Consider the following 10,831-nt stretch of genomic DNA (forward strand, 5'->3'; position numbering starts at 1 on the left):
GGGTGGGTCTGGGCTATCTGCCATCAGCATTTCACCTAGAACTTCAATGTTTAGGATGTGTGGAGATGTTCATGTGCATGACTGTGCGCGTTTTCTTGTGTTGGTGGTGGTGGTTGTGGTGTGTGTCTGTGTGTGTTTGTGTGGCAGCCATGGATGCTCGGCAGGCATGCAGATGTGTGTGTGTGTGTGTGTATGCTATGTGTGTGTGTGTGTGTGTGTGTGTGCGTGTGTGCGTGTCTGTGTGTGTGTGTGTGTGTGTGTGTGCGTGTGCGTGTGTGCGTGTCTGTGTGTGTGTGTTTGGGTGGTGGATATTGGGGATGGATATGCCAGGTGACATACCCTCTTTGTGAGGACACTAGGTGACATGTCTTCTGTGTGACCACACCACACTGACCAGGGCACAGTCACTCTGGCACTCTGACTGCTAGGGGAGTGAAGGGGGGGTGGGGGGTAAACCGCAGAGAGAACACCCTGCCCAGAACTGTGTGTGTCTGTTGTAGCTGAGCACGCTCAGTCTGATCCCAGTGCTGAGTGTGCAAGCCTGTGTGCTACACATGTGAAACGGCATTAGTCAGAAGCCCACTCTTATTCCTCCATCTCTCTCTCTCTCTCTCTCTCTCCTTCTATCTCTCTCTTTCGTTTTCTAATGTCTTATTTGGCATCTTGTTCTTTTTTCATTTCCCATGTGTCATTCTCTCCTTTTCTCCATCACCATTTTATTATTGGATTTCTCTTTCTCTCTGTCACGCACATTCACTCTCCCTTTCACATCCTCTCTTAGGGTCACTCTCCCTCTCCATCTCAACCCCCCCCCCCCCACCTTACTTTATGTTTCCTGTGTGTGTTTTTCCTGGTATTTAAAGACCTTGAAACGGCAGCGGGGGTTAATGATTGAGCCGACTGCTAAAAGCGGGCATTTGCTCCAGTCACTCTTATCGCAGAGAGCCAACCAGCCCCTTTGGGTTGTATCTCAGATCTGACATTAATGGTGTGGCAAGTGCCAGGTCCATGGGGGAAAGATACACTTTACACAGACCCTCTTAGATTTGCTCCATTTTCCTCCAGCGGTTTGAGCACAGTGATATGAAGACCCATCAACTGCAAGGAACACGCAACTAGATTTGATATGCCATTTTAAAACAGGCAGATATTTGGGTTACAAAACAATTTTTTAAAGAACTGTGTAATTGACATATGACAGATCAAAAGAACTGGATAGCTGCTTGCGATTAGTAGTGTATGCTGACAGGCATTTTTGTTAACAGAGCAATTACGTGCAGTCAGTGTTCCTTTTAACTTCAAAATAATACTCCCTCTCTTTCCCTCTCTTCCCCTTTAGCAAAATATCTTGCGTTAGAGTTGTATTCAACTTAATGCTGGCAAAATATTCAGAAAAGAGTGTATAAAAATCCACAGGCTGAATGGTTGAGATTTTACACAAAGTAGTTATTAGCATTTAACTCCTCTTCCTTCTCCACACTTCTCCTTCCAGTCATCTCCTCCCTGCTTCTTTCATCTCTGCTCCTCCCATTTCCTGTCTCGCCCTTCGTCTCCTAGCAGTTGAGAGAGCTCTTCCCCTGGTTCTTGAGCGAGGCGCACTGCCTCCCCAGCGAGATGAGCCTCTTCTGAGGGACTGGCGGCGTCACCGGGGAATCCCACCAGCTGTACTCCGGCGAGAGCACGCAGGTGGGCCTCTTGTCGATCAGGTACCGGTTCAGGTAGCTCTCCTCCAGCTCGCGGGCCTCCACGCCCAGGGCGTGGTCCTGGAGGATGAGCTGGGAGCAGACCTTGGCCAGGGTCAGCACCTCCGAGCACAGGCCGCCGTACAGCTCCGAGGTGTAGTAGTAGTCGCCCTCCTCGTCCAGGACGCAGGCCCGCGAGTCCGAGCTCCTCTCGTACGGGTACGCGTAGGCGGGCCGGGCGTAGTGCTGCGGGTGCAGAGTGGCCACCAGTTTCCCCAGGATCTCCGTGCCCACGACGTTGGCGAACTCTTGGTCCACGTCGGCGCAGAAAATGTAGTCCACCTCTTGCTGGGCCTGGTTGTCGATGGTGGAGGCCCACAGGTCCATGCGTCGACGCGCCAAGCGCTCCCAGCCCGGCGTCTCGGCCACGGGCACCACCCGAAGGTCGCGTCCCTCGCCCAGCTCGGGGGCCGGGACGAGCTTGCCGGGGTTGTCCGTCAGGACGTAGTAGTTGACGGGCAGGCCGGGCAAGAAGTAAATCTCGGCCGTTTCGAGGAAGCGCGTGAGATGGTGTGTGTAGCGGCCCACGGCGAGCACCATCAGCCCCACGCGGAATGAGCGCTGGGCGAACTCCGCCCTTTGGCGCCCCGCAGATTCGCTGTCCCCCCACACCATAGGCGCCCCCCAAATTGTCCTTGTAGGGCGAAGCGAGGGGTCGTGACCTTTCCCTGAGCGGAAACCCCAGACAGACCTGATAGTCGCTGATGGCCGCCGCAACCTCAGGAAATCTGTAGAAGGGAGACAGGAGCTTACACCGAGAATAAATTGAAATCAAGTTTGGATTGACTCAAGGAGAAAAGGTATGCCAACCTGAAAGGTATGCCAACCTGAAACTGCACTGATCAAGGAGCTACTCTGACAGGGTTTTAGATTTGTTCTTTTGACCTTGTGCACGGAAGGCTCCTTGGCCAGCTGATTTGTTCCCAGTGGAGCCAGGTTGTTGCTGCCGCTATTTTTAATGTAATTAGTGTCTACATGAGTGTTGCACTAGTGAATCAGCACGTTATCATGTAGAAGGAATTATGTGCGCGTTAATATTGTTATTATTAGGCAAACGAGATATTTAATGTCGAAGTGAACATGTGAGGACCAGAATATAACAGAGGGTGCCGTTACAACACAGCTAACACTCCACCGGAAATGAATGAGCTGGCTTAAGAGCCTTCCGTGCATATGGTCCATTGTCTTTTCCTACCTCTCTGTAGTGTCACGTGGTGTTGAGTTAGCTGTTACAATGTATGCAATACCTCTGTATTGTATATACAGTATATGCACTATCTGTAAAAGGCTTCTTATTACAGTGCAAAAGATTTTATGCCCTCGTAGCTTTTGTAATATATCACCATTCCATAGTGTTTATGTTTCATTACATCTTTATGTTTTTGTAATAACATTAAAAATGATGTTGTTATACAATGTTTATACTGTATGTGTTGTTAGACATCTTTATGGGAACTTCATTAGGCTGTCTCACCCTTGGACCCATAAAACTTGAGTAGACTATTAAGTACATATTAGTTAAGTTATTGTCTGAGTGGTTTTTGAGTAGGCCACACAGCACTCACACAGAAGCCCAGAGATCAGCAGGCAGAGCAGGAAGAGTTGTCTCCAGGTCAGCCGGTTCAGCCCTGCGAACAATACAGAGGCAACAGGTCACCGCTCTGTGTTCTCGCTCGCTGAACGCCAGCGCGCTACGGCGCGGACAATGGCAGCCCTTGCCTTTTAAAAGCTCGTTCACAATGCACTTTGTTTGACCGTGTGAATAACCTTAGCCACGATGCTTTATGGCAAACCCTTTAGGGAGCCCAGTGATGCCTGGGAAACACATGGACATGAAGTGAAAAAAAAAAAAAAAAAACGTTAGCCACGACACATTCCGCGCTGCTAGCATGCCTGGGGGATTGCTGTCGTAAAAAAAAAAAGCCGCCTTGGCCCTGTGGGCAGAATGAGAAGGTGCGCCAGGTAAGAGACATGGGGACGCGTGAAGATAGGATCACTGGCAACATGTGGTGTGCGAGGCCAATGGGATACAACACGTGCATGTACGCGCAGTCACCCGCATACACTGACATAAATCAAAAGCATGTGCTGATTTACCCTTAGATAGATACACACACACACACACAAACATGTTCTGTAGAAATGCACGCGCAGACTGTAAATTATATTTCATTCCATAACTATGCTCTTGTCTAAATACAAGGCTTAATTTATACAAAGATACAATAAGAATTTAACTTGCATACAGTTACAGTATATCTCACCTACTATCTTGCTTTGCAGAGTTTCTGCAGTCAGTTAACACCCTTGTGTGTGTGTGTGTGTGTGTGTGTGTGTGTGTGTGTGTCTCTCTCTATGTGTGCATGTGTGTATGAGAGTGAAAGTGTGCTCATGAGCTTCTGCATGGAAAAACCAACAACTCACTCCTTCCCCTCTCTCCATTCCTCCCTGTGCATGCACTGCCAGCGCTCTCTCTATCTCTCTCTCTCTCTCTCTCTCTCTCTCTTTCTCTCTCTTTCACTCTCTCTCTCACACTCTCTCTCTTTTGCATGCACATGGACACATGCACATACACTCCCATAACAGAACTGGGCAGCAATTCTGTTGCGTACAGTAAAATAGACATAGGCCACTGTGCTGAGGTGAAAATGAGCAGTTTGAGAGAGTTGCAACTCCCTGCGAAGCATGACAGGAATGCTCCTTTCAGAGAGAGAGAGAGAGAGAGAGAGAAAGAGAGAGAGAGAGAGAATAGAATAGAGAGAGTCTGGCAGCATGTCAGCCTGGGAATCCATCAAACCAAAAGCCAGCTCTGCTTCAGCACTTTTCCCAGCTACTCTAGACTTCTGCTGGCTTTCAGCGTGCAGCTCTCCGCGCCTGATTCATGTGCAGTAAAACAAAATGGCTGCTCTCTCTCTCTCTCTCTCTCTCTCTTCTCTCTCTCATTTTCTATTTCTTCTCTCTCTCTCTCTCTCTCTCTCTGTCTGCTCTGTCTCCCCCTTCCTACCCCACCACACACATAGTGTATATACATTGCAAATGAACCCTATGTGACTGTATGAAGGGCATGTATAATGTTACGGCCCGTTAGGCCCTCTCTCTATTTATCTAATTCTTGGCCTCAGGCCAACCATGAGGCTGGGCCTCCGAGCCTAATTGCTGATGAGCTGCACCGGTCCACAGGTGTCTTATCAGCTAAAAGGGACCACTTTCTCTCCTGCTTTGAATTTTTGACACATGCACAAATGCACTCAGCCTGTTTCACTCTGAACCACATTCTTGCATTACTGATAACTGACTTGGACCCACCCTCTCGATTGCTCTCAGTCCCTGTCATTTTAGCTGAAGTCTTGGCACAGGGTCATAACTGTAATAGCACTTTTTGAGGAGCAGTGGGAGATGGATGGAGAAGGGAGGAGTGGTAGAGAAAGAGGGAGAGAGAGGGGAAGGGGGGGGGGGTGTAAGGGAAAGGAGGGGATTTGCAGAGACACAAAAAAAGACCAAAGATTCTGTACCACTGACCTGGAGGCAGCCTGAAGGTTGGGAAGAGTGCCATCTTTCTTTCGTTTCTCCGTCTGAATGTCTGTTCAGAGTTGTCTGTGTTTGTTAAATAAATTCTTTTCTCATTATATTCCCTGGTTCATTTTCCGGGTCTTTCAACTCAGCCTCAGGCTTCTCCTCCTTCTCTTCTTTTCTTCTCTTCTCCCTTCTTTCCCCTCGTTCTCCTTCCCTCTTCATTGCTTCCTCAATTTCTTACAGGCTTCAGGAATCTGTTCTCCTGGCATAGAACCAGAGTTCCCAGATGGGGGGAGAATCAAGAGAAAGGAGGAAGAGAAAGAATAAGGAATATATGGAGCAGAAGTTTGTCGAACTGCACGGGGGGACTAAAATAGGTCATCATCACGGTGGGCTCTCACCTGCCAACTATGCTCTCAGATCTGAAGACTGGCCATGCCAGAAGTCTATATCGTCTCAATCAATGCCGTTTTATATAAACAGAAGTAGGCTAGTCCATTTACAGTAGCACTTGGGTGTGGGACTCTCAGTGATTGCTTGAGGCTCATTGCTTGAGGGCGTTCACATACCACAGCTTTAATGAGAAACATTAGTCGTGTTTAAGCTTGTAAATATATTTCATGTCTCCTACATTTTTGAGGAGGAACAGTGCAATTAGAAACCACGATATCTTGCCAGAATTATTTGAAAATGTATGACCAAGCCATTGTCCACAGTTACTGGAGAGCTAGCACCCAATGTACTATTTTTATATACTATATGAAGAGCCGAGCCAAATACACTCCCATTATGTCTGTTTTGGAGTACTGCTTGACATAAAAGGCCCAGCCAAATCCTGGAAGTCCTATGTAGATTTTACATGCATAAAAACCATCCAACCAAGCAAAAAATAGTTTGGATGTTTCAAAATTGCTGTGTGGGCATCATGTGTGACACACTACGGGTGAGAGAAAACAGACACACAGTTGGATATGCAGTCAGAATATTGTATGTATACACACACAGTAATGAAGTGTCCCCACACCAAGGAGAGTTTTCCAAACAGCATGATTGCTCCATAAGTGTTCTGTTTAGAAATAATATTAATGTCCTTCCTGTGAATACATTACAGCTCAAAATATGTATAGATTATAACGTATCATCCAGAAAAAATCAGGTCAATGGCATCATTAGAAATCAAATGCTTTTGACTGTAGGGGTTGAACAGCTGTGGCTTGCCCAATCTTGACCATGTTCATCTTGTGAGGATCCAGTCCTTTCCTGTATCTCATAAACAATGATGACATGTTCTTCCCTTCGGAAAATGTTTACTTTTATGGTCAGTCGCACAACCTGGTTTTGCAGGGCTGACTGTAATTAGCAACTAGTGAAGTTCCTCTCGGAACAGACACTACACACAATTATTCAGACAAGAGCTACATATGCAAGGCATTTGTCTAAAACTTTAGACAACTTTTTATTTCAGGATCAACTTCTGCATTCTTCTCCCTCTTGGCCTACAGACATTTGGCTGTTTGTCAGTACCGAAGACTTAGGAAAATCCCACTCATATTTAATGATTCCTTGAAATCCCATTTCCCTTGTTAAGTGCCTTTTGTGGAAAGTGATAGTGTGCTTTTGTGAGTGTTGGCATTTGTACTGGTGAACGGTGAAGATGGTGGGCAAGTAAAGTAGGCTAAAGATCTCATATGTAACCACAAGGGGGCACTACACACAGAAGACTGTGGGGATGATGCCACAGACAACCGTGTGTGTGTGTGGGGGTATGTGTGTGAGGGAGAGATAGAGAAAGACCAAGAGATCAAGAGGGAGATAGAGAGAGAGAGAGAGAGAGAGAGAGAGAGAGAGAGAGAGAGAGAGAGAGAGAGAGAGAGAGAGAGAGAGAGAGAGAGAGAGAGATGGGGGAGAGGGGGGACTAAGATACAAAGAGATACAGGGCATTTTCCATGGTTCCCCTCTACTTGAAGACTACTACTTTTATTCATTATCTGAAAGTGATACCCATCTATTGCGCTCCTGCCTCCTGCTCTGCTCCCTCACTCATTACTCGTATCCAACATCCAGATGCTGTTTTGCTTACTTTTGTGGGTGTTTTTGTTTTGCACAGACACATAAGGATGCCGAGAAGCTGACATAATACTGACACATGACAAAAAGCAGGACGCACAACAACGCATGCACATGCTCCCACAGGGTACCACTGCAGTGACCCACCGCAGGTCCCTCCCAGTACACATAAGCCAGCACACTCACAGCACAAAGTCTTTCACTTGCAAGGTAACTTTACAGTTTATTATGAACAAAATTCCAAGGTAAATCTCAATAGCACATCACTGAAAACTGTTTTCAGGGGATTTCTGAACAGCTTTAGACAGGAGCATCAGTCAATCCAGCAAGAAAAAAGTGAAGAGTAGATTAGCCATATAAATCAAAGAAATGCACACTGACTACATGGAATTATGCATAAATTACAAGACGAATTCACTTTCTTTTTCTCTCGATCACTCCACCAATCCCTCTTTCTTCCTGTGCACTTTGCCCTTTGCCTTCTGCATGAAGGTGAGAAACGGAGGAACACCCTCTCAATCCAGGTCGGAAATTACTACAGTACACCAGGGCAAAGAGGTATTAAAGGCTTAAAGACACATCTTTGGGAAATAAGACCCTGGTTGTCCAGCTGCAGTTAATGGACCTCTTGGCTCAACCCAGGCCGCATGATATGATGAAGGATGATGGTTGATTTTGGTATGAAGGATAAGAAGAATGTGGCCCATCAACACAAACCTTAATCTAACAACAACATTCCCGAACCAAAGTAGGTAATCCTATAATATGCAAATCTGGGAGACTGTATTTAAAGAAAATATTTGAATATATTTCACAAGCTCATCTGCATTCTTTGAATCTTGACAGAACACAAAGCCGTCGGACATTTAGGATGTTCTGTGGTAGACAAATCTCGGTGACATGAAATCTGTAGACCTTCAGAGCAAAGCATCGGTCCTGTATGATTTCGAAACACTGTTCAAATGGCAGCACTTAAGCCTGTTTGACAGAAATGCCAGAAAACACAGACAGGCACATTCCATTCTTTAGCACAACAAAAGAGGAGGGTTTATTGATAGATAGTTAGTTCCAGATATAGAACATTACCAAGAGTCTACTTTAACATAGAATGAGAAGAGGATGAAGAAATAAAAATCTGTTGGTATTTAGGGTTTTCCCATATAGGTTTCTAGATCATAAATATTTTTATTGTCTTACACTACAAGGCTCTCTTAGAAAAATAAACCATCTTTATCTAATGCACTTTTAATATAAAATGAAACCATAGTCAATATTAACCTGTCCAGGAAAGGAAATGTGATTTTGAACGTTTCAGAAAACAAATTGACAGATTCAGATACACTGAAATATACGTCTTCTTAATTGTATAAAGCAAATCCAACCAAGTCCTTTGGTTGCTGAAGGTAACACAGTTGCAATGGAACTTAGTTAAGAGATACTGAGGTAACAACTCAAAGGCGAATGCAAAGCTGGTATTGGCTGAAAATAATGGCACTATGCATTTGGAAGTGATAATCTTGAAGTGATAAACTCTTAATTCGTTAAATAACTTTTGATAACCTGAGAGGTGGCCTCTATTCAGAATTTAGATTTAAGACGTAAAGGAGCTTAAATTGGCATTAAGGTGCAAAACCTTTCATGAAAGTAAAGACAATTCATGGTTTCATACATAAAGAGATATACCCTGTTGAGTATTCCTTCTAAAATGTTATATTAAATATATAGAATACAGAATATAGAATACATAGTTGTTTCGCTAAATGGCATAGCTTTAACTCATTTAAATCTTTATGGACAGTAAAGTGTCGAATACAGAGTGAAACCTCAAACACAGGTAAAGGAAGTTATACAAAACAACATACAATCATTGTCTTTCGTATAATCTAATATATGCTTGTAAAGAAATAAACAAGGAATTTACTAATTCTTAAGTTTTGCATGCAGCAGCAAGGGACAGAAGTGAAGTCAGCATGAGATGATTGGATAAAATCAGAACAGGAGAAGTTGTGCTTTGGGACACACCAATCTGAATGCAGCTAGCCTGGTCACATGACAGGAAGTACTAAACAGAGATGCTACAACCAAGGCCTCTGCTCAGTCACTTCCCAGGGAGAGTTAACAATGAAATCCATGTCACAAGATTTCTGTTATTTATAATAATGCTGGCGGTTCTGAACTTTCAGCTGTCAATACCAAAGATTCTCAAAGTAATGCTATGCTGTGCTTGCTAAATAGATCTCTATATGGTCCGACAACACATTTTGTTTACAGCTGGCAAAATAGCCACAAACTATCTTAACAATGACCTTGTCAGTATAGGGTCAAACGTTTGGGTGGCTAGAAATCTTGAGACATTGGATTTTGTGGATAGCTTCCCCTTCACAAATTACAGGATGCAGGCTATGTGTTGTCCACAGACTGTGATAGAGAGACAGAACGGCTGGCAGACAGACACATTCATACTGACAGGCCGGAATGCTGTGGGCTGGAATCGGAGGTGCAGAAAATGACCTGTTTGGAAGTGTGACAGCTTCTCCTTCCACCAATCCCACTCCTCCTCGCCTCTCTCTTTTTAATTTATTTTTTTCAACCCTCCATCCTGCCGTGCTTATCCTCTTCCACCAGTTATCTCCTCTCTCTTTTCACTTGGACTCATTTAGTTTATCTCACCACTCTCTGACTATTTCCCCCTCTATCCTGAAGCCCCATTTGCAGGCCTGAGCAATAGTCCTGTTTCATATTCGGGTATGTTTATACATTACATGCGGTGAACATTGTTTTGACATAATTCCATGTATATGGCTATTTCATATACATTTTGGTTGAAGTGGATTTAACCAGTCAGCCACCAAAGGGCAATAATAGCCACAGTCAACTATTTCAAATGCATTTATTTGATTATATTTTTGTTTTGCAGATGAAACGATCCTGTGCAAAGAGACATAGTTTTACTGACCCCTAGTGGCCAGTGCTTAATTAAAACACAGTGCCAAAAATCAAGTGTCCGTTTCTCAGCAAAGACTATTAAATCTTAAGAGGATATACTCTTATGTAATACCAAACATTAAAACAACATCCTAGCCTCAAATAGGCTGTCGGTGTGTCCGAATGGGCCAGTGATTTATTGCCCAGGCCTACTTCCTCGTCCTTGCATCATCACTTAACTCTTATCTTCCTGATGGTAGCATTTCCTCTTGTCATCTCTCTCTCATCTCTCCATCATACTGGTCATTCTCTCTCTCTCTTCCCCCCATTCCCTGAGTCATTCTCCTCACCAACACCTCCTCTCCTCCTCCCTCCTCTCCTCCTTCCAGCATACACTCAACTCCCCCAGAACTTCTCACCTCATCTTCCTCTCCATCCGCCTCTCACTCCTGCCATCCCTCGTACTCTCTCTCTTTCTTCCTAGAACCCATTCCTTCCATCCTTCTTTCTGTGAATTCTTCATATCAAGCCCCCACTCACTTCCCATCCTTCCTCCCTCCCTCCCTCCCCCCACCCTTCCCCTC

The 10,831-nt window shown here is 44.9% G+C and overlaps 1 protein-coding gene across 1 annotated transcript; it reads right to left on the reverse strand.

Annotated features, from left to right (window-relative positions):
* Nucleotides 1–1,149: 1,149 nt before the first annotated feature.
* Nucleotides 1,150–5,480, reverse strand: LOC134101034 (globoside alpha-1,3-N-acetylgalactosaminyltransferase 1-like). Its single transcript, XM_062554591.1, has 3 exons — nt 5,262–5,480; nt 3,308–3,370; nt 1,150–2,470 (listed from the first exon to the last, which is right to left on the reverse strand). Exons 1-3 carry the CDS (start codon nt 5,293–5,295, stop codon nt 1,554–1,556), a joined length of 1,014 nt encoding a protein of 337 aa, XP_062410575.1. The 5' UTR covers nt 5,296–5,480; the 3' UTR covers nt 1,150–1,553.
* Between the last annotated feature and the right edge of the window lie 5,351 nt (nt 5,481–10,831).

This window comes from Sardina pilchardus, chromosome 14, assembly GCF_963854185.1.
Source record: "Sardina pilchardus chromosome 14, fSarPil1.1, whole genome shotgun sequence".
NCBI classification, from domain to species: Eukaryota; Metazoa; Chordata; class Actinopteri; order Clupeiformes; family Clupeidae; genus Sardina; species Sardina pilchardus.